Source organism: Metopolophium dirhodum, chromosome 1 (assembly GCF_019925205.1).
Source record: "Metopolophium dirhodum isolate CAU chromosome 1, ASM1992520v1, whole genome shotgun sequence".
NCBI classification, from domain to species: Eukaryota; Metazoa; Arthropoda; class Insecta; order Hemiptera; family Aphididae; genus Metopolophium; species Metopolophium dirhodum.
In genome coordinates, this window is record NC_083560.1 from 107,000,784 (window position 1) to 107,024,288 (window position 23,505).

Below are 23,505 nucleotides of genomic sequence, written 5' to 3' on the forward strand. Positions count from 1 at the left end.
AATATGGAGAAATGTCATCATTATGTTATATTTATAGAATAATATTTCAATAATACATCAAATATCTATACTGACAGTGTAATTTGATTCATACATAAATACCTACATTAAAATGATGTGATTTTGGTATTCGTTATCAAATACGAAAATAGGAAATTATTATAAGTTGGGCTGGGGCCCCTTCAATCTGTGGGCCTCAGTGATCAACAACCTCCACCCCCGGGTAGTTGTGCTACTGTAATTATTATACCCAAAGATATATGTATATTATGTTATAAACTTATAACCAACTCATTATCAATTTTACCCACTTCTTAAAATAAATCAAATTAGAGTAGTTTTACTGAATTCTGTAAATTATATTCACTTATATAATTTACAATGTTGACTGTTGTACACGCAGAAACGCAGAACGTATAATTTATTATAAAATCTACCAATTTATGAAAATAGTTATATATTTCTTTCTGTATCTAATGTACCCAGAATAATAAAATCGGTTCGAAAAAATTATAGAAACAAAATAAATATATTAATTAAGTAATATGATTCCAATAATAATAATAAAAAAATAAGTAGGAACCTTTAATTAATAAGTATTAAACATTCAATTTAAGGGTACGTGGTTAATTATAAGCTAAAAATGTGAAGTCAATATCTTTTTGTGGGAGGGAGAGGGGTGTCAAATATTGTTGCCCTAGGGTGTTATTGGTGGTTAGAGCGGCACTGGGCCATAAGCCCTAAGTATTTGTGCATTATCTGCCATCCAGATTTTCAAGACATTCATATAATCATATAGGAAGAGTTACAAATGATGTAATCAGTAACATTGATGATAAATGTAGTATTACAATTTAGTATTGAGTGGCCAAGTACCACAGTCGCAAAAACTAAAAAATAAAATCGTTAAATGTATAGGTAATTTGCAAATAAACAATAGTCAATAATTAAAATGTCAAGGTCCAATTATCAAGACATACTCCGTTGTTCAAGTACCACTGCTCGACTGCTCACTAGAAATAACAGTAAAAATGCAGGTGTTACTGGGCGGTAGCGTGAATAACGGCGGAGGGTAGGTTCCTACTCCGCAAGCGATTAAGCCCTCCCTCCGAAAGAAAAATCTTTACAATCCTCCTACAGAGGTCAAACGACCTAGAGGACGGTTTATATAAATAAAAACACACCGGACTCGGTCTAGTCGGTCTAGACAAATAACGATTTTTTTACTGTACCCATAGGCCATAACTGCGACGAGTATTTGTCTAAGCGACGTCGGTGTATCTACGCTCGTGCGACAACGCCAGTACCGTACCGTACACTCGTCGATAATAAGTAGGTCAGTAGTAGGTAGACCGTAGTATCTAATATCATATTATATTATTATAGCAGGTTATTGACTGTTATAATATGCACACACAATATGATACAATATGACAATAATATGATACATCAGCAGCAATAGGTAACACAATATATTTTACACTTTTGTAGCGAAAATTAATAGCGTATATTCCTTACACTGCGCGAATTCGCAATACAAAAGGGGGACGACTTTATTTTTTGAACCCGCGGAGCAACAGCCGCGTTTCAAGCGGCATCTGCCGCTCTCGACTCACTCAGCCGCCGCGTCGCGCGCCGTCGCGTTTAAATCGATGATTGTAACAAGTAGGACGGGCACACACACACACACACACACACATACACACACACACACACACACACACACACACACACACACACACACACACACACACACACACATACATACGACTGCGCAACACACATACGCACACATGCGCAGCGCTTCCGCGGAGAGCATGTCCCACTGATATCCGTCGCGGCTTATCAACGGCGGCGTATGGTTGTATACTAAAACCGAGCACTGGATACTGAAACCGAAGTATCAAGTAGTAATTGATCGCGTACGTCTCCGGTAAGTCGTGTTTCGTTCCCGTCGCACCGCACAAACAGCATTAATATTATTATAGTATTAATACGTGATATTCATAATATTATTATCTGTTGCTGTTATTATTATTATTATATTATACATTATATTATACTGCCCATTGATCGGTCGTTTTTAGAACATAGCGATATAGGTATTCCCTTCTGCTCGGTTTTTTCGATTCGACTATTTATTATTAATCAATTTACACATCGATATTACGTCTGTGTATAGTTTTATCTCTGGTGAGTTTTTTTTTAATTTACCAGTAATTATTATTTTAATCCAACATGTTCACGGTTTCCTTGAACCTACTTATAAGAAATAAATAATATTAAAAACTAAAAAGGTCGTTTAAATTTGTTACCCGATGTAGGCGTGTCTGTTATTGTTAGGGGCGGTAGGGTAGTCGTTTGACATCCTACTCCCCATAAATAATCGAGATCAAGTAGATCAACATTTAATATTTTATTCAAATGAATTTTGATTTCCTGTAAGTAAATAAGACGCCATCAACGATAATAAAAAAAACATTAAACGAAATTTTAAATAAGTTCATGCAAATAAAATTAATGTAATTAGGATTGTGTTATTTTGTGCCACACTGCCACTATAAAATATATAGGTACCTACTTATTTTTTTTCTGTCCTCTTGCCAATAACTTTATATGATCATGCCACATGATATAGATGTGCAGTGTACTGCTTGAGATAACCTATTGATTCTTAATTATTGTTGTCTATTATTGCTATTACAGATTGCCGGAGAATAAATACGAAAGTATCATTAAAATTTTCATATTATAAATTTAAAAATTAGTAATAATAGGCAATAGGTATCAGTAAATGATTGCAAATGATTGTATATACATCATGGTTTTATAGAAATTAATAGTGTGTTAACAGTTAACCTATGGTATCCATCATCCACATATTTTAATAATTTTTTTAAGTATGTAACGATTCGCAGTTTACTGACTCGTCATTTATGTCGCACTCGGCGAATTTGCTTAGGTAAACAGAAAACAGGAACGTAGAGTACGAGCATATATATTATTGGCATAGCAGCCAGTCGAGTTTTGAACCGTGAAATAGAGACTATACATCAGTCTACTATAGTCATATTTATAATATTATTAAACGTAATTAATTGATTAACTTTAAGTATATAATAACGTACCTAATAGTTAAATTATAATAATTCAGTATTGTTCAACTCGTACTCCGCTACTCCTGTTATCTTCAATATACTACCCTTAAGAACAGGGTTACTCAGGTGTTAGTGTATTTTATTGGTTATAATATTATAATTATTTTAGTCTTGAATAAAACATTGTATTCGTTGCTATATCGTGTTAATTGTGTTGGTTTATAAACGCAGGTCATAAGTTTCTAGGACCTGTAAAATATAACTCAGAAAACTTTATTTATATCAATTCAACAACCCGGATCTAAGGACCGGTTCGTGTAGTGGGAATAGCCAAATCCTTAACTCCTTAACTGGATAGAGTTAGGTATAAATATCGACAGCCACTGGGTTTGACAGCCGAGGAGGTGTGTTGCAAGTACTTATAATATGTTATCTGGAATACTTGAATCGATTGACAATTTACCCAAATATATATTATATACGTATTATTTGGACTATCTACCTTTATTTTTGCATATTTTTATATAATAATTATTAATTTACTTATAAAATAATATATAATATTGGTATACAAGGTTACACATCTGAAATAAGGTAATAACTAAGGTTCGGATTTGAAGCAAAAGCCTTTTCTTTAATAATAGAGAAATAATTTTTATATAAAAATGTGTGTCATTTAATATGTAAGATTATAAACCTTTTTTTTTTGTTCTTTTTTTTTGCGTTTTTTACTTATAAATACCTTTTCGCCCTTTTCACTTATTAATGACTTTATTGTGTTTAATTTTCAATTGATTTTAATAGATTTATACGTGACATACGTATTAGCGGTATAAATCGATAAGATTTTCTGAAGACTGCATTGTCGTTTGCAGTTAATTATTTTTAATGGATTTTATTATCGACGGTATTAATCGATATTGCTAAATACTTTATCGAGTATTTGGTATGGCCAGTTAATTTAACATTTATAAAAGTTCCCATACTACCTATCTATATATTAAAATATATTCACAATGCGTATATTCTATAGATTCAAAATTGTTTGTCAATTCCGCCCCGATAACGTTGACGTAGAAAGATCATTTTCTATGTACAAAAATAGTTTAAGCCCAAACTGTCAATGTTTTACTGAAGACAGTTTATCTAAGTATATGGTAGTGATTTTTTTTTAATAAACACTAGTTTAATATACAATACACAAACTTTTAAATTGTTTAGTACATTTTTTTGTAATTGCTCTTTTATATAAATAAATGCTTGTTTTTGCCTTTTTTGACATTTTAAATTCTTTTTTATTGTTAATATTGCCTTTTTAATCCGAATCCTAGTAATAACCATAACGTCTAATATTATACATACAACTATGAGTAAAAATATGGGTAGTTAAGGTTATAGGATATTGCAAATTTTTTAATAACACAAAATGTCTAATAATATATATTGGCCTTAATAATAATTGGTGATATGTTGACAAAAGTACTTAAAGTATGCAGTATGTATAGTTTGTTTGCTGTTTCCTTAGTGTCCGTAATTTGCAACATTCATTTTTAATATGAATTTCTGGTTATTGCCATAAAATAAACCATAATTAGTACAAATACTTTAGGAGAGAGGAGTTTGGCCACTTGTTGGAGTATGTTCAAAACATAATGAAGCCATATTGTGGAAAGATTATGGGGATCAGTAAAGTGGCACAAAAAAGTCCATAGAGGGACTGGACAACACCACTTTAATTCATATTTGCATAATTTATGTGACAACAAAATCCCATCAATGAATCTATTTGAATCTATTTTTAGAGATATTAAAAATATTTTCCTCCTTAAAAACATTACTAATTTTAGGTACCTATATTGTTTTGTTTTATTTTTAGGTATTATATTTTATATTATGTAGGTAGGTATTTGAATCATGCAATGTAATAATAGACAATAATAATATATATTAATATTTTATATTATTTTATTAATAAATAAAAATATGTAAAAATAGCGGTAGTCCAAACATTACATAATATGTACAATTATAGCATACATGATAGTCCAGTAAATCCTCGATCGATGTATGTAGTTCATGTAATACATAATTAGTTCTATCTAAATTTATCGACAGTATTCAAAAATTATGATGTGGTATTTAGCTACAGCCAAGTATTAATATTTTAGTTGTGTTTTAACTTTTAAGTATTTTAATATGTTATAGAAGTAGCTAGTAGATAAGTACCTAACTATAAAGTTCTGACAATATTCAAAAATAGCTTCTCAGCTAAGAATTAAAAAATATAAATACAATAAACATTACACCTTAAAGTTGCCGCAAAATTTCGATTTCCCCATCGTTTTCGCACTCAAAAATACCTTTGTTAGCAGAAAAAAAAAAGTTGCCCGGAAAGTAGTATTAAATTTTTTTTTTTAAATGTACTGCTTAAACACAACTTATGAATTGCTTTTGTTAACATAATATGTTAATGAATTTAGAAGGTAGTATTCAAATTATTATTTTTGTACAATAGGTACAACTACCTATAACCTAACCTATGTAATACTACAATAGGCATCTAGTCAAAAGCTTGAATATTAGTTACTTTTGACAGTGTAGCTTCGTTCAATGTAGCTAATGTCTCATCTGGCCTTGGCTGTTTTATGCAAACATAAAACATTTTATTAGTTTATTGATTTTTATTGCTATTAAAATACTTATTTATTCATAAAAGTAAGTGTTTCAAAAATGTTTACAAATAAGATTAAGATTATACAGTAATAAAAATAAAATAATAATTTATGCATGCAAAATATTAACACAAACATAGTGATTCCAAACTTTTTTATTATAATTTATAATTTAAGTTATAAGCTCTGCTGTTTAGCCGGTTTCAAATTAACCTGAAGTAGGTCACTATAATGGATATGTTGAAATATTTTTGTTAGTTTTTCCTTATTATTAATAAAAAGTACTAGTATTTCCTGCAATTGACTTCCCTAAATACCAACTAGTTCCAATTTACTAAAAAAAACCACCATCAAATATGAAGATTAAAGAACATACATCATGAAATTGTAACACGAATACCAATACATTCATCGTAGCATTCTGCAAAATCTAAAATATCAGTAAAATACGATTTGTTTTATTATACAATTCATGCATTTTGAAATTATTAATTGATACATTTTGGTTGATCAATATTAATTAATTCAGTATTTAATAATACACCTACCTAAAATCAATTCTTTTTGAACATTTTTTATACTACCTTTGTTAACAAACTTAACTGAATTATAAATTATTATAAAGACATCAGTGATTATTTTAAGCTAGTAAACTAGGCACTAAGTAGCAATATATGTCATCTAGTATATCATTATCATATAGGTACATAAACATAATTTTCCTCAATCTTGGTGAGAATATAATTTATTTATTATGAATTATCATAATAATGAAGACATCTAATAACATATCTTCCGCTTTAATAACAAGTGTAAATAATCCCCTGATATGTATAATAATTATTCTCAGCACTTCCTGTGCGTGTTAAGCTGTGAAATAGTTGTAAAATGTTATTGTTCACATATTTTAATTTTTTCAGATTAAAATATGGCCAACCAATCGAATCCTGTGAAAAAAGTTCCTATTCATTTACAGGTAATTATAATATGTTACTTTTATTTTATGTACATTGTATGAATATGTCTATGTGATACATATACATGTTTTAATACTTGGTTGTACATATTATAGTTATGAAATTAATTAATTTTCTGAGTAAAAATGTATATTTTTAATAACTACATAGTAATTTCTCACTGGACCATGTTATTTTATGTTAAATAAATTAACACTATATATTGTGTGTGATATAATAAAAGTACCTACTTCATTGTAGCTACTGTAATAATACAATTAATACATTATTATCTTATTCGACCTTCAGTACATACTATTTAATAGAATTAGTATAATATACTAAATAATTTGAATACAAATAGCAAATAATTTTTAATAATTATGTACTTTAATTATATAAATAGTTTAATATAAACATTTTTATAATATTATTTAATAATATGAAAATTGCTATTTTATTATACTTAAATATCTTAAATTTACAACAATTTCACAATTTATAGATTTAAAGAATTTAGTCATTTAGGTACCTATTCAAATAATTAATCTCCAAAATGTTTAGGTATAATTCAATAACAATTGATAAGTATTCAATACAATTACCAAACAAACTAAAAAGTTGAATATTTAAATGTTTGTATTTTGTAATACTTACATAAAAAAATATGTTCTGTCAATTTACACTAATGTTTTTTTATGTTGTTTAGGTTAAGTAACATTTAATGAATTGCATTTTTATGTGTCTGTCAACTTTAGGAACTTTAAAAAAAGAATCAATGTTTAACTTTGAGAGTGGTTTTTGGTATCTAATTTGTATTTATAGTGAGGGGGGCAAAAGTAAAACAATTCCAATACTTTAAAAAAAAAAGTCATTTAAAATTATTGAAAACCTGGAATATTCACTAGTTTTTGACAAATTTGATTTTATTTTTTTTATGTTATTCAAAAATGTGTAATATTCTAAATAGTTTGTCTCTTTTTGAACTATTTATAAACATTTGAAATTATTCGACTATTTTGTTTTTTTTTACATATATTGAAAAAAAATGTAGATTTGTCAAAATGCTTAGAAATTAATTAATTAATTAGTTTAAAAAAAAATTACTTAGAGAAAGTAATTCTAAATTAGTTCTCACTAGAATTAAAAATATAACTTTTAAGAGTTTAAATTTAAAATTTTGACAAAATTGAATATTTAAACAAAAATTAAAAGTGGCTTGACTTTGAATTAATAACATAAAAAAAGAGAATATTAAAAACATATTGTTGGTAGTATATGATGAGGGTTATGTTACGGTTAAGTTAAGGACCTGGATGATTCACTACACACTTAAGTGCTGGAGAATAATGTTAGATTCAAATATTAAAATTATACTATTACCAGATGTTTTGAGTGGTCTCGGGATCATGTATTCTAGAATTTGATAAAATAAAACATATTTATTACTAATTATACTATACAATTTAAATTTTGTGTAAATGTAACGTATATATTATTATGTGTATTACCTGGCTAGCTAGCTCATAGGTCATAGCTACCTATAAATTTTGTTAAAGTAGTATTAAGACACAAAGTAATTCCTCAAAATTTGTGAAACAAAATATTAAAACACACTGATTACCAAAGCGCGTCCGGGACAAGATAAAATATTACTTATAATCTAATATTAGTTGAAGTGATATTTATATCAAAGTACCTACATGCAGTTAAAATTCCCAGGTGGGCGCCCTTGCTAATTATTCCTCGTTAAAAGAAGTCCAGTCGTCGTGCGCAGGATTCGGTGTTGAGAGGTTGTTGCTGAGATGGCTGATGCGTATGCAAAAGGACGACCCGCGGACACGGTTATTCTGATCAGAGAGTGCGAGAGGCGGCTTTACTAAAGATTTTTTGTTAGAATTAGTAGCAGTCTTCGGCGTTAAAGACTTTTATCGGTCATCCTTTTTTCTGGAACCACATTTCCATGCTTTTTCCGTTGCATATGGATCGTCCCTTTTGTCGGCGATAAACCCATAAGCGATTTATCGAATGAGCACGTTTTTTATGTGTGACAATCTGGCCGTTATTTATTAGTCTGTTACATTTAATTAATTAAGTATGCTTGTTACAAAGATGTGTGAGCATAATGCATATTGACATATAACATATTGTAATCACTCATTACCGAGCTCATTACTAAACGTCTGAACGTAAGTTTTGGTATGTTATGCGTTTGTAAGAGTACAACAAAGCAAAAACTGTTTTGCGCTGACAACTTTACTCCCTCCGCATTTATAGTAGAATTACCAAAATTCCACAACACACAGGGAAGAACTTTATCTGTGTTGTTATTTGGATAACATTAATACATTTAAAGTTATCAGTTTGACAGCATTAAGTTTTTTCATTTAATTGTTAAAAATTATTGGTTAATGCTATCAAAAAAATTAAAAATCTTCAACATATATAAAATTCTTTGCTATACGTTGTGAAATTTTGGTAATTCTACTACAAATACAGAGGCCAGAGGGAGTTAAGTTGTCCCACGCAAAACAGTTTTTATTATGTTTTACATTCGGAAAATGGAGACAATACAAATGCGGGTGTGACGTCCTCCTCTTAAGAGAACACGGCAATTTGTTGTCTCCGTCTTACAAGTGCGTACAATTATCAAATTTACGCTAAGCAGATCACGTTTGGCATTCTTAGTTTAAAAACTAGAGTGAATATTAAATAAGTTTAAAATTATTAAAGTCTATGAAAAGAACATTATTTGAGTTTGTAAATGGGATTTTTTTTACTATAGTTGAATTTTTTAGCAAATTTTGTGTGTATAGTAAAGTGTAAATTAAAATTGCTTATAACTCACTTAACTATATTATCGTAAAAACCCTTAATACAAAGACAGATAATGTTCTTACAAACAAGTTTAATAATAGATTGATTCGCCCTAATTTTTAAACTAACGAAGCTAAACGTGATCTGCTGAGCGTGAATTTGCTAATTGTATACGCACTTGTAAGACGAAGACAACAAATACCCGTGTACTTACTCTTAATTGTGCAGATATTGGTTAGTAGATACTTAATATTTATGTAATTAACATTCAATTTTGTTTTAGAGCTCGCAAAACCGTATTTTGATCAAAAATGGCAAAATTGTTAATGCAGACAAAATGGTAGACAGCGATGTTTATATTGAAGATGGCGTCATTAAGTATGTATAAGTTTTTCTACCTTAATCAAAATAAAAAAGTTTATTGGAAAGTCACTTACATTTTTTTGGAGTGTGAACAAATTTTTACGAAATTGGATATTCATCAGTAAATTATTTTGTTGTAAATCAAAAACGAATATCCGTAGATACTTTAAGTGGATATGTATCAAATATCTATACGTCATGATACAATTTTCAAAATATTTTGGCTCTTTTTGAGCAATAATTATATAGGCATAAGAAATTTTCGATTTTTTTTAGTTATTTTTCAACTATTGTCGATAAATAATTTTTTTCCATGTTTAAACACTTTTATAGGCGAGCGCACGGGGTATGCAGGGTATGCGCTTGCATACCCTGCGGGCAGACGCATGTTTTAGGAGACAAATAAATAAACTCAGACAACACTGGACTCTCAGTCCATAAGTTCGACTGGTGGTAAATGATATAGTGATATAGATATTATATATGGTTGTATGGATTTGTTTTTAAATTTAATGTGAGCGGTTCTCAATAATTTAAGAAAATATGGGTTTTATTTTTAGTGTAGTTATTTACTATTTAGGCATTTAAAATTTTTTTATAATAAAGATATATTTTAATACATGCACAGACTGCACATAAACAGGCCTAGTATCCACTTACCCACCTTTTTTATTTTGTATATTTTGTCATAGTTTAAGTATAAAATATATGCCTAAGGCATATTATTACGTATTTTAACTTACTATAAATACAAAAAAATCATGGTTTAAGGTATATTTCATCAAAATGAGTGTACCTATAACTTAAATAAGAGGGTTATAAATTATAATGCTATAGATCACCTATTGCTATTACCGCGTCAAATTATACGTTCCTTATTTTAATTTCATGAAATCAGCGATTTTGTCTTTAACAAAATTGTAAAAATTAAGTAAAAATGGTATGAATTTATATTTTAGAAGTAAAACTAATAAGTAACAGAAATAAAAATTTATTAAAATAAAAAATAAATATAATATAAAATAACGAAAATAAAATTTACATTATTCAATTTTTTTTTAAATTATGAGATCCTATTCGATTTTTTTCACAAATAATATGGAAAGTTTGCAAATTATTGCTATATTCATTGTACCTATATTCTATTATATACGAGTGTATAATTTAGTAAATTCTAACAAAATAAAATGCAGATTTTACTATTTTTTATTGTGACATTGTGTATAAATCCTTGCCCCGGTAATAATAATTTCTTTTATTTGATAGAACCCTTCCACTGTGATCAATCTGTCACTGCATTGACCTACCTATCTAATGTTCAAAGGATATCCGCTATATTTTAAATTGGATACAATCTATTTGACTACTATCCCAAATAATAGCATACATGTGGCCTGGTTCGCCTCAGTCACTAACGTGTTCTGAGGTCAAGCATTGGCCGTTGTCGATAGCTCCCGGATGGGTGACAACCACCCGGGTTTTTAGTGACATCCTCGCCACATATACACGAGTTCCAAACCGTTCCCTTCCCCATACTATAAAAACAGATTAAAAATAACATTCGGGCTATCAAACGAATGACCTTAGATGTCGAAGCCTTAACTCAAAAAAAAAAAGCATACGTAGGTATATGTATAATTAGTAATTACAGTTAAATTACATTTCTTTTTTTTAAGATTTCAACGTCACCTCTAGGATTAGTAAAAATTATTAGATTTTAGATTCTGAGTAGAGCGATAAATGTATTGATTTTACATAATGATGTATTTTTTTTTTAAATTATTTATTTAGTTTTTTTTTTTTGCGGCTGTCATCACCGTTTGTGGTAATTAAACTACTTCGATTTTTTTCAACAGTATTTTGTTCGATGGAAAAGTAAATCTAGTTGTTGCATTCGGTAGGTCAAAATTTAAAATTTCCTCTAGTTTTAAAAAACGCAGGGAAAAACGGGAATTTTTACATAAAATTGGGTTTTTGGTGTAACTCAGAATCGTTTTTCGTATACAATGATATTATATAATTGAATTCAAATTTAATACCATCCTGTATACAGTAACCCACTTGTAACCTACCGTACGGCAGAGCGACATCCACTTATCCACCTTTTTTTATTTTGATTGTGGATTCTGATCTGAAATTGGATCTTTTGTAACATTGGGAAAAGGAAGGAGTAGAGTAAAATATTCGTTGTACCTACTTTTTAAAATAGTCCGAAAGAGCAAAAAAAATAATAACCAAAAAACGAGAATATTTACGCAGTCAGTTTTTGAAAAATATATATAAGTACTTTGTTTTTTATTGTTTTTTATTGCAGGACATTTGCACCAAATATTGAAATATTTATATTAGAATTTTCTAGCTATGATATATTTTTAAATATTTTAGATGTTGTGAGCTGTTTATAGTTTTATACATTATAATATTACACTATACGTTTATTAAATATAGTGTTTATGAGTAAAAATCACGACAGTTTGATATAATGTTCCTCATAAAGTTATTCTTACAACAATTTAAATTTATCAAATATTTATACGGTCACAATTGTTTTTTATTAAAATTTTAAATTTTAACAACATTCAACAAATTTACGACATTTTAAGATTATTTTAATTTTTTAAATATTTTTATCACAAGATTCCTCATAATTTATTGTTATTACTAGAATAAAACAAAATAAGTAACGATTTTTCACTTCATGCTTTTCTGTAATAGATTGATTAAAAGGAATAAAATGACCTAAAAATCTGAATCAATTATTTATTTGATTGAGTATAAACTAGTTTAATGGATGGCAATGACTAGCTCATTACCTATTAATTATATCTATTTCTATAATGTATTTTTTTTTATTTTACGTTCCTATTTAACGTTTACTGATAATAAAACAAAAACTGGTAAAATGGCTAATAAAACGTTTCATGATTTTGAAACGATTTTAAGTAAAATTTAAACAAAAAAAAAATCTAGACCAATACAGATGTGTTGAATCTAATTGATAAATTAAAAAAATATTTTACGTTTTAATGAAAGCGTGTATGCATATCGCGGTCGTCTTATATTAGCGAGATTACGTAGATCGATTTTACTGACACAAAAATCGCATCAGTGAACACAAAATAAAAAAAAATAATAATATGGTTAAAAAACTCTACGGTGTAAATGTTAACGTTTTGATATCTTACGACTGGAATGATTAAAGATAAACTATATAATACATGAAATAAACAGTGTCAAGGAACTCTAAAATATAGCCAAACTATATATATATATATATAAATGTCCCTGGGAAATATTCTTGTACCAAACTTAACTATCTATGTATTCAGAAACTACTCAAAAATATTTTGCAAATTCTTAAAATAATTGTGCTTTACTTCTTATAGGTACCTAATGTTTGTTCATTTTAGTTGAAAATAATATTTTTTTTTTTTTTTTATTATATTAGAATGGTTGGTTGCAATCTAATTATACCGGGAGGTACAAGAGTTATTGATGCAACATCAATGTTGGTTATGCCAGGTAATATTTTAAAGAAATTATTTAAATTTAATTTATATTATCTTGCTATAAATAGCCTCTATGTATTAATATTTGTATATAACTTTAGTATATGATTTACCATTGCTTTTGGACTTTGGTGTTAAAGTATTAAATTGCGATCTTATAAATATCAAAAAATATTAAGAGCTTTAAATTAGGTATTCAGTTTGGGAATATGTTTGTTAATTGAATATAGATATCATTAAGTACATAGTTATTAACGTCTGTATACTATCTTTATAAAGTTAAACAATCCCAATAAATATGTATATATAAGTGACTAGAAGACTAATATTATAACGTGTATAATGTGTAGATATTATATATTAATTTTTAATATAATTCATAAATATTGTTAGTAGGTACTACCATAATAGATAATGTATTAATGCTTGTATAATATTATTAAAGTCATCTCATTATTATTGATGGACTTAGCGCGTGGACTAGACATTAAGAGATCAAGTCTTATGGTTAGATAATTATTATTTATTGGACATTTTTGACTATACATCATTACAATTATCCAAATAATATTCATGATATAAATAAAACTCGTTATCTTATTATGATTTTCCTTGTCAATACTTGATAAACAAATTTCAATATTTTTAGTAAATCTATAAGGTATACCTAGTACAAATATTATTAAGTTTATATTATAAATAATTTATAAGAGGGCTTGTGACTTCATGCCCTTAAAAATCTTAAAATATACATTTATTTATGCTCTAAAATATCTCTAAATATACTATTAAAATATACAGCGTCACTTAAATATGCCTTAAAAACCGAAACATTTTGACTACTCTTAATATCAGAAAAATATTTTTTTTATGAATATCGTACCTAATAATATTATTAATTTATTTTGTAAAAAATATACGTATATGTACGTTGTTAAAAATTAAATTAATTTATTAAATCTATGTAAATTTATATTTATATTTTCAGACATCAGATATTTTTAAGCAACTATAAATGGTCCCACACATGAGTAAGACATGACCCACACTAATTTCTTTGAAGATTCTTTTAGGTACTTACATTCAATTTTTTTTACCAATTTAAAGATATTTTCAATTCTTAAAAATATGCATACAAAAAATATCCATTGAATCCGGGTATTAAGAAATAGATTTCTATATCACTAAGCTTTGTTTTGAATGAATATTAGAAAACATGCAAACTCTTATAAGTCCTTAGCCCTAGTTATTAATATATCAATTGATCCCTAAAATAAAAATAACTCGTATTGTTTTGAAAAAAAAAAATAAAAATAAAGTAACATTTTGAAAATTTTATTTAAATAACCCTTAAAAAATGTGTTTAATTGAGCAATCTTTGTAACAATCTTGATTCTTGAATCTTTCAAAATTAAATATATGCTTGGACCTATTTAAATAAGTTATAATATTATAATATTAAATCTCAGATTCTGAGTGGAATTATAAATATAGATATTTTATTAGAAATAATAATTATTAAATTTTTGTATCTCATCATGTTTCGAAACAGAAAAAATGCTTCAATCTTCAACTTTAAGGTGGTCTCTGGTAGCAACATTGAATTTAGTTGGTATTTTATAGGGGGTTTAAAGTTATTTTCTGATTTTGTTTGTAAGTCAAAACATTGATCAAATTGATCAAAGTCATGAAACTATTAATTTTAATACATAAGGCTTTGAAAATGTAATACATGATTCCCTTATGGTTATGTCAAGCCACATTCCTTTTTATTTGTTTTACTTTGCTAGTTTAAAATAAAAATATTGATGTGATTGAATATTTGTATATAATGTAATGGCTATACTTTGTAAAAGCTATTTTGTTGTTATTCAAAAAATATTATTTGTAGAAACTTGGAACTTTTCAACATTAAGTAAATTATTATTTCTTTATATAATGAAATTCAAAATATTTAAATTAATTTTAATTTCAATTCATATATAATTAAAAAGAATAATATAATTGTAATTATATGATAAATGTGATGTTTTTGGCCAAAATTAGTTCAACCTACTGTTTTATTTATAGAAAAATAAACTACTAATAGTTATATAAATAAATTTTAAAATATCCTTACTCCTTAGAATCAAAGGCTGCCTTGGTATCTATTTACATTCAGAATTGCTTTTCATGTATAATAATTTAACTTAGAATTAAAATTTAACACATTCACATTGACTCAATAACGAGGTAACGGGGTGTACTCAAAACCTACTATACAATATAGTGATTTTCCTATATTAGTGTAATTACTAATAACTAATTTTTAATTTAAAAAATAAATATAACTATAGTACAAAGTATAATAATATCTAGCTAGTTTTTCAATAATACTGATGGGACATGCCTTGCACGTTTAAAAATAATAGTTATAAGATATTAATTCTGCTTATAGCTTCAAATTAAATGTTTTACATTACCAATGACAAAGAATTATCTTATTACAGCAATGTTTATATACTGTGTAAATTATTTTGACGTCATCACCACCTCTCGGAGCGCCAAGCACAACTTCTCTGCTGGGTAAAATACAATATCGAGACGTGCATTAATTGTTTGAAATGATATCCAGACAAGTTGAGGTATAAGATTTGTTCCAAATGAACATGAATAAATTAACAGACCTAATAGATGGCAGGATGAAACACATATTATTATACTAAAACCATATTTTAAATATAATATATTAAAGATGTATACTATAAAAGTATTAAATTGATATGATTTATACAAGATATTTTTGATAAATTCTCATATGGAATATTAATTAAATATATCTTAAAAAAAACCGTTTGTATTATAAATACAATACTACAATTTCACTTGCTTGACTTATTACTAGGTAAATAAGAATTGGGTCATTCACCATACAACCTCACTGTGTAATATTTTAAATGTCAAAAATATTTACACATATTTTAAATACCCAAAAGATTTAAAAAGATCACTTATATTTTTAATAAATTGTTTTAAGTTTTGTTACTTAGCTTATATTTTACATTTATTATATTTTAGGTTAACCCTTAAAAGATAATTAGTCACAAACATTTCATTTTTTGGTATACCTTTAAAAACAATACCTATATAAAAATAAATTCATAGAAACATCTACTATATCAATTTTTACATGTATTGAAATAAAAGTTAAAGAAAAATATCAAACATTTGAATATTTTATTTAGTTTTTTCTATATTCAAATGTTTATAACCAGGTTTTAAATAATATTTTTATAAAACATATATAATCTTCCAATTGAATAAAATAAAATGATAATGGAAGCATTATAATATGAAAACTATAGACAAATTTATAATTAACGATTCTTTTTGATATTGCTGTTGGTTTTCATAATACACAACCAAAGCACAATATGTATTAAATACATAATTGTCTGATTTGCTGCGTTTTAATTTTAATGCAATTTTATAGTCTTATTTACTTTTGTCACAGTACACTGATGTAAATTAGTAAGTGTAAGTAGTGTAACAATCATCTTTTGTATTTAATCGGTAGCTATGATTAGATATGAAAAATACTTTATTTTTGTCCAAACATTCTAACAGTACATTATACATTTATAATACATTTTAAGTAAGTACAATGTATTTTAGTTTTTTTTTTATGTAGGTCATTACTTTAATAATTATTGTTATTTGTAAAACAAAAAATGTATATCAATTGCACAAAATTACAGGTGGTATAGATCCCCACACGCATTTGGAATTAGAATTTATGGGAGCAGTATCTGTGGATGATTTTTATCAAGGAACTAAAGCTGCAATAGCTGGTGGAACAACAATGATAAGTACGGTTTATTTTAATTTATATAAAATAAAGTAATTTAAATAACCATTATGTTTGTTATAGTTGATTTTGTGTTACCAAGTAAGGGCGAGTCTTTATTAGATGCTTATCATAAGTGGAGAACACGTGCAACAAATAAAGTCTGTTGTGACTATGCTTTACATATAGGTGTTACTTCATGGTCAGATGAGGTATGTTATTAACCGGAATTTAAAAAAATAAAACAAAATTACAAGTTAAATTTTTTTGTTGTTGTGTATTCAATAATACAATCTAAAATGTTAAACTTATAATTAATTGTATTAGGTATATATAACTATATATTTTATTATCAAATGTAAATTATAATATTCAGGTGAAAAGAGAAATGGAAGAACTTTGTAAATTGCATGGAGTAAACTCTTTTAAGATGTTTATGGCATATAAAGGAGTTTTTATGGTGACTGATTCTGAATTATACAACAGTTTTGAAGCATGTAAAGAGCTTGGTGCAATTCCAATGGTACATGCTGAAAATGGAGACATAGTGTTTGAAGTATGCAGTATATACAGCTATAAAATATGTATGATCAATTTTAAACTTATTTCTGTTTAAGAATACAAAACGGTTGTTAAAGTCTGGTATTAATGGACCTGATGGACATGCATTATCTCGACCTGAAGAAGTTGAAGCAGAAGCCGTTAATAGAGCTTGTACACTAGCAAATCAGGTATAATTTTTACTAGGTAAAAAATAATCATGCAGTGTTTAGATAGATTCCCACCCATTTTTTTCTTTTGCACCCTCTAGTACCTATTAATATTTTGCAAGATTATACCCCTCATTACAACTTTTAAACTTTTAAAAAACAACAATAATGTAAAAATATATATATTTCAATAATTTATATTAAGACACGAAAAAGAATAATTAATATTAAGCAACTACCAACAAACAATTCAAAATAAATAAAATATATAGTTATATAGTATAAATAAAAATCTTTCCCATACAATAATCACAGTTTGATATATATATATATTATATTATATTTATGTCTTAAACATTATTTACTCAAAATAATTTTGTGCTTTACATTTTTAAATAACAGTTATAAGCTGCTACAAACTGTTGGATTCTGAGGGGGGCCAAAATAAAATATAACTTAATTAATATTCATTTAAGTTCATGAATAATAAATAATGCTATTATGTTTGAAAATTGTTAAAAATTAATAAAACTATATGATATTGATATATATTTGAATATCATAGAGTATCTAGACACAGCGAAATAGCTATCACTGTAATGTTAAGGTAGAACGTGTTTTACACTTGTGCCTATAATATTACATCATACTGTTTTATATTTGATATTTATACTTAATAATTTATTATTTTGTGATCTAACTATCTAGAGTAAAATTGGTTGAATCAACATATGTTTAAAAACTAATAAATTCTAAATTTTTTTTAGTTTCATTCAATTATATACTTCTATTTGAAAACAAAAAATGAACTATTTTATAAAAAAATGTTAGGAGACTCATCACTACATTTAATTAATTTATGAATTTGTTTTGATATTTTAATAATATATATATTTAGGTAGGATCACCGCTGTATGTTGTACATGTTATGAGTAAGGCAGCTGCTGAAGTTTTAGCAAAACATCGTGCAAAACAAATCAAACAAAATGGGAATACTAAAATTTATGGTGAGACATTAGCTGCCGCCGTTGGAACACATTGGGATGAAAATAAATTAACATGTTGGCATGATGCTGCAGCTCATGTCTTAAGTCCGCCATTAAGAGCTGACCCTGACACTCCAAATTTTTTATTAAACATGTTAGCCAGGTAATTTGACCTTATTGAAATTTGATTGTACTAAATTTTTTTTTGTACCATACTTTGTATTAAATTTAAGTATATTTTAATATTCTAGTGATAAATTACAAACAACAGGAAGTGATAATGCAACATTTAACAAAGATCAAAAATCCATGGGTAAAGGGGATTTTACTAAAATACCTAATGGTGTTAATGGAGTAGAGGATCGTATGTCTGTTATTTGGGAAAAGGGTGTAGTTTCAGAACTTTTCGACCCATGTCGTTTTGTTGCAATTACCAGTGCAAATGCGGCAAAAATTTTTAATATTTTTCCAAGAAAAGTAAGTTTTATTTATTATGGCATACTGTATGTTTAGTTATTTGTTCCATTGATGAAATAAATCGATTTTACATTAATATTATTAATTTAATTTAAACATTAAATTTGTGGGTAGAACCTCTCCTAATGTTTTTAATTATATATTCTATACTTGATTAATATCAGCACTGATTATATATAATTGCATATATTAGATTTCACAATAAAAATTTAAAATAATATTTAAAAATTCAGAAAAACTAATACAAATTTTTAATATTGAATTAATTTTGATAAAATATTACAATTTTATCATATTATATTTAGATATGAATATAATATCTAATATGGTAGGTTTGTTTCATAGGTAAAATAATATTTTATGTAACTTAAATTCTATTGAATTGATGGTTTACTATCCTAAATTATATAATTATTTTTTTTATACAAAATCACTGATATAAATTTTTTTTTTTTGTAAGTATATATTAATAATATGAACCTGTATTAATAATTGTTAGGGTTGCATTGATGTTGGGTCAGATGCTGATATAGTTGTATGGAACCCAAAAGGAAAACGCATTATTTCTGCAAAAACTCACCACCAAGCGGTTGATTATAATATTTTTGAAGTAAATATATTGTCATATATCAATACTATAAACTTATACCAATTTAAAAACATAAATAAAATATATTTAACACAATAATCAATTTATTTAACTAAATTTTAAATTTTTTAATTTAGGGAATGGAATGTCATGGTATTCCTGAGTATGTATTAGTTGGTGGTCGTGTTTGTGTTGATGAAGGACAATTAAAAGTTGTTCAAGGTCATGGAAAATATGTTCCCACGCCTACACATTCAGAATTTGTGTACAACAATGAAAAAGTATATACTTTTTTTTAAATATATATTTATTATTTAACAAATTTTTGTAATTTTAGTTAGCGTACCCATTTACTCATTTCATCAAATAAATCAAGTTTTTCTCCCAGTTCTATAATTTTTAACAGCATAATATTATTTAATTTATTTGTTCATGTATAAACAATATTACTTTCAAGTTAAAATTTTAAAAATATATTTATTTTACCCTAATATAGTTTTAAATGACAAAAATAATTCATAGATCAAAACTTTACAAAATTATTAAGAAAATAGTTTTTTATTTGAATTTGAATTTTTAAAATTAAATATCTAATTCATCATTGGGGTTCAGTTAATTTAATTTTACCACTTTCAATTGACAAATTATTTAATTGTAGAATACAATAAACTCTCGGTAATCCAGCAGATATCAGAGCAGAGGACTGCTACATTAACAAAAACACCGAATTATTGGAGGTTCATACGATATCACATTTTTACTTATTATTGCAAAACCTAAATACCTGTGACAGACATTTTTAAATGTTTTACCTTTGAAATTTTAAAAAAGTAAATAAATAAATAAACAAATACCTTACTTACCTACTTTTAGTTTCTTTAAACTTTCTATAAATACAATAGTATTTGATTTTAATGACAAAAATATTTTAATTTATAGTAATGTATCAATTATAATCTTTTATTTCAACACTCATCTATTTTTCTTTTAAATATGCAGGTATCTGAAATAGAAGTTATTGATGAAAGCAAAGAAATAAAGGCATTGAAATTGCAAATTTCTCCACCATCGAGTGTCACTAGTGATGTGTCTACCTGTACAAAATCTCCTATGATTCATACAGGGAAAGGAATGCGTATGGAAGGACAGCGAGATCTCCAAAGCTCAACGTTTTCAATCAGTTGTAAGTAAAAATATCAATAAAAAGTTCATTTATCTTAAACAAATAATAAGTGGATAATGAGAGAAATATTGCTTTCAGCCGAGTTTAATGATCCTGTTAAGAAGTCGAGTATCCGTGTAAGAAATCCCCCTGGTGGCCAGTCTTTAGGTTTTTGGTAATAAGCTTAAATTATTCAATTATATTCTTCTCCTAGTCCAACATTTAGAAAATTGTTTTGAACATTATGTTATCTTTAAGATTAATCACTAGATTTTGTTTATACTGCTTAAATTACAACTCACGAATAATACAATATTCGAAAAGAAGTCATGTTTATTTTATCACAATTTTTAGTTTAATTGTACATTTTATTTATAACAATCTTTTTATTGACTGCATAGAAACTTTTTTAAACTATTGATATGCAATTAATTATAATTTATAACAATCTATATAAGTTAAAATTGAGTGTTACTTTAGCTATGAATTTTAAATTATTAATAATGTGTTGTGTTTTGCTTGTTATCAGTATAATATGCATTTTATATGACTTACATACATTTATTATAATTATACTCAATTGATTTAGAAATAACATTTGTTTTTACTTTTTATTATATTATCTTCAAGTTACAACTGTAGTATCCTGTATGACAACATTAAACATATTTTTAAAAAATTCATTAAAAATTTTTGAATATTTTTGACTAACAATTTTATTGTCGAGTTTATATAATAATAATATTTTTAAGGTGAGGCTCAGGAAGTTGTAATAAATTATACTTAGTAGTAACTGCCGGATAGCCAAAATATATAGGTTATTGGTGAGCTGCTAGAAAACCCACAAGAAACTTAGGTATTGGAAAACATAGAAATTATTAAACATTATTCAATAATACAAATTTGATGGTGCAAGAAGTACACTAATACGGTTTAGTTACTGTGATAAGATTATAAGAAAATAAATATACCAACACATTACACATATTCTGGTAGTCATAACCATAGATAATATAAGAATGGATAGGACCACGCCAATGCACTTTCCTATATCGATCGTGTTAAATAATGATCCTTTAGTGTCGCCTATCAGTGTGATTGTCCGTCGAAGCGCTAGTTGTGCGTTCGCCCTAGTAACGCTGGATATATTATATAATTACGAGTTACGACTTACGACGGCTATGTTGTGTATTGTCCAATGACGAATATTATTTCTTATTGACTTCTGGAATATATTGATATTGATGACATATTATATAGTAATATAGTATTTAGATCATAGACTAGTCACTATAAAATAGTATTATAAAATATTATAAAATATAAATACATAGTTAATCAAATTTTTTTTACAGTTACTGATGATTTAACACAGGAATTTCTAATCAGTATTAGATCCAATATCTACTATATTTTATTGGAAATAGCAATTGGCAGTGGTTATGTATTCATAAGTGATTAGCTTTCACGTAAAGATAATCGCTTATATAATATATAATATATGAGATAATTTTATAGTTTCAGCTTTTTGATATTTTATTTTTGCATGTAGCAAACAATTTACATAATATTGAAACCCTATTTTTATATATTATATATTTTCCTTACTATAAGTTTAAATATTCAGAATTGGCACTTGCTATTGGCTTATATGATCCAAAATTTAAAATAATGAATGTTTATTTTAACTTCTACTCAAGTACTTATGGAAGTGGGAAGTTAACTGATAGTTAAAATCTTGAATTTTTTTATTTTATATTAATATTTATGCAAGCAAGTTTTACGCTACAGTAAATGTGCAGTTTGTCGTTCAGCAACAATACAGTCTAATGTTTCATTTGAACCAGTTGCTCGTCTTACAAACATGAAATCTAGAGGATTTTTATTACGCCCAAACAAATATTTTTTTAATTTTATTTGTAAAATAGAAAATTTATTTTGTAAATATTGTATGATGGCTCATGGCCGATGTGTGTGAATTAATCTTAGCAGATTTGTTGGAGAATAATACTTTATATTTCCCTTGCTTTGAACACAGCGAACAAATAATTGCATTTAGTATTAGATATTATATTAATATGAGGATGAGACAGTTTTCTTACAAGCACAACTCGGATGTAAAGAAAGATAATATGACTAAAAAAAAAGTAGCAAAATTTACAAAAACTTAGCAATGTACCATGTTATGATTTTAATGTTGAGTTTATTTTTTTTTTTGTTAAATAATGTGTATATTATATTTAATTTGATCAAAAAAGTTAATTTTTTATTATTTGTTTTAATATTTTTCTTTTTAATCTCAAGGCTCTAACAAAATTAATACTATTTATTGTATACAAA

At 26.6% G+C, this 23,505-nt stretch overlaps 1 protein-coding gene across 4 annotated transcripts; it reads left to right on the forward strand.

Annotated features, from left to right (window-relative positions):
• The first annotated feature begins 1,838 nt into the window (after window positions 1-1,838).
• On the forward strand, window positions 1,839-21,760 carry LOC132935458 (dihydropyrimidinase). 4 transcript variants are annotated; one of them, XM_061002016.1, is made up of 14 exons: window positions 1,839-1,933; window positions 6,691-6,746; window positions 9,827-9,921; window positions 13,355-13,428; window positions 17,153-17,263; window positions 17,326-17,453; window positions 17,618-17,797; window positions 17,859-17,972; window positions 18,850-19,100; window positions 19,189-19,414; window positions 19,914-20,024; window positions 20,141-20,284; window positions 21,003-21,186; window positions 21,265-21,760. In XM_061002016.1, the coding sequence occupies exons 2-14, from the start codon at window positions 6,699-6,701 to the stop codon at window positions 21,342-21,344; spliced, it is 1,746 nt and encodes a 581-aa protein (XP_060857999.1). In that variant the 5' UTR covers window positions 1,839-1,933; window positions 6,691-6,698; the 3' UTR covers window positions 21,345-21,760. The 4 variants fall into 4 exon arrangements, with proteins under 4 accessions (XP_060857999.1, XP_060858001.1, XP_060857998.1 ...); XM_061002015.1 differs by having other exon boundaries at window positions 1,900-2,193; XM_061002017.1 differs by lacking the exons at window positions 1,839-1,933; window positions 6,691-6,746; window positions 9,827-9,921 and adding an exon at window positions 15,905-16,039 and having other exon boundaries at window positions 13,413-13,428.
• The last annotated feature ends 1,745 nt before the right edge of the window (window positions 21,761-23,505 follow it).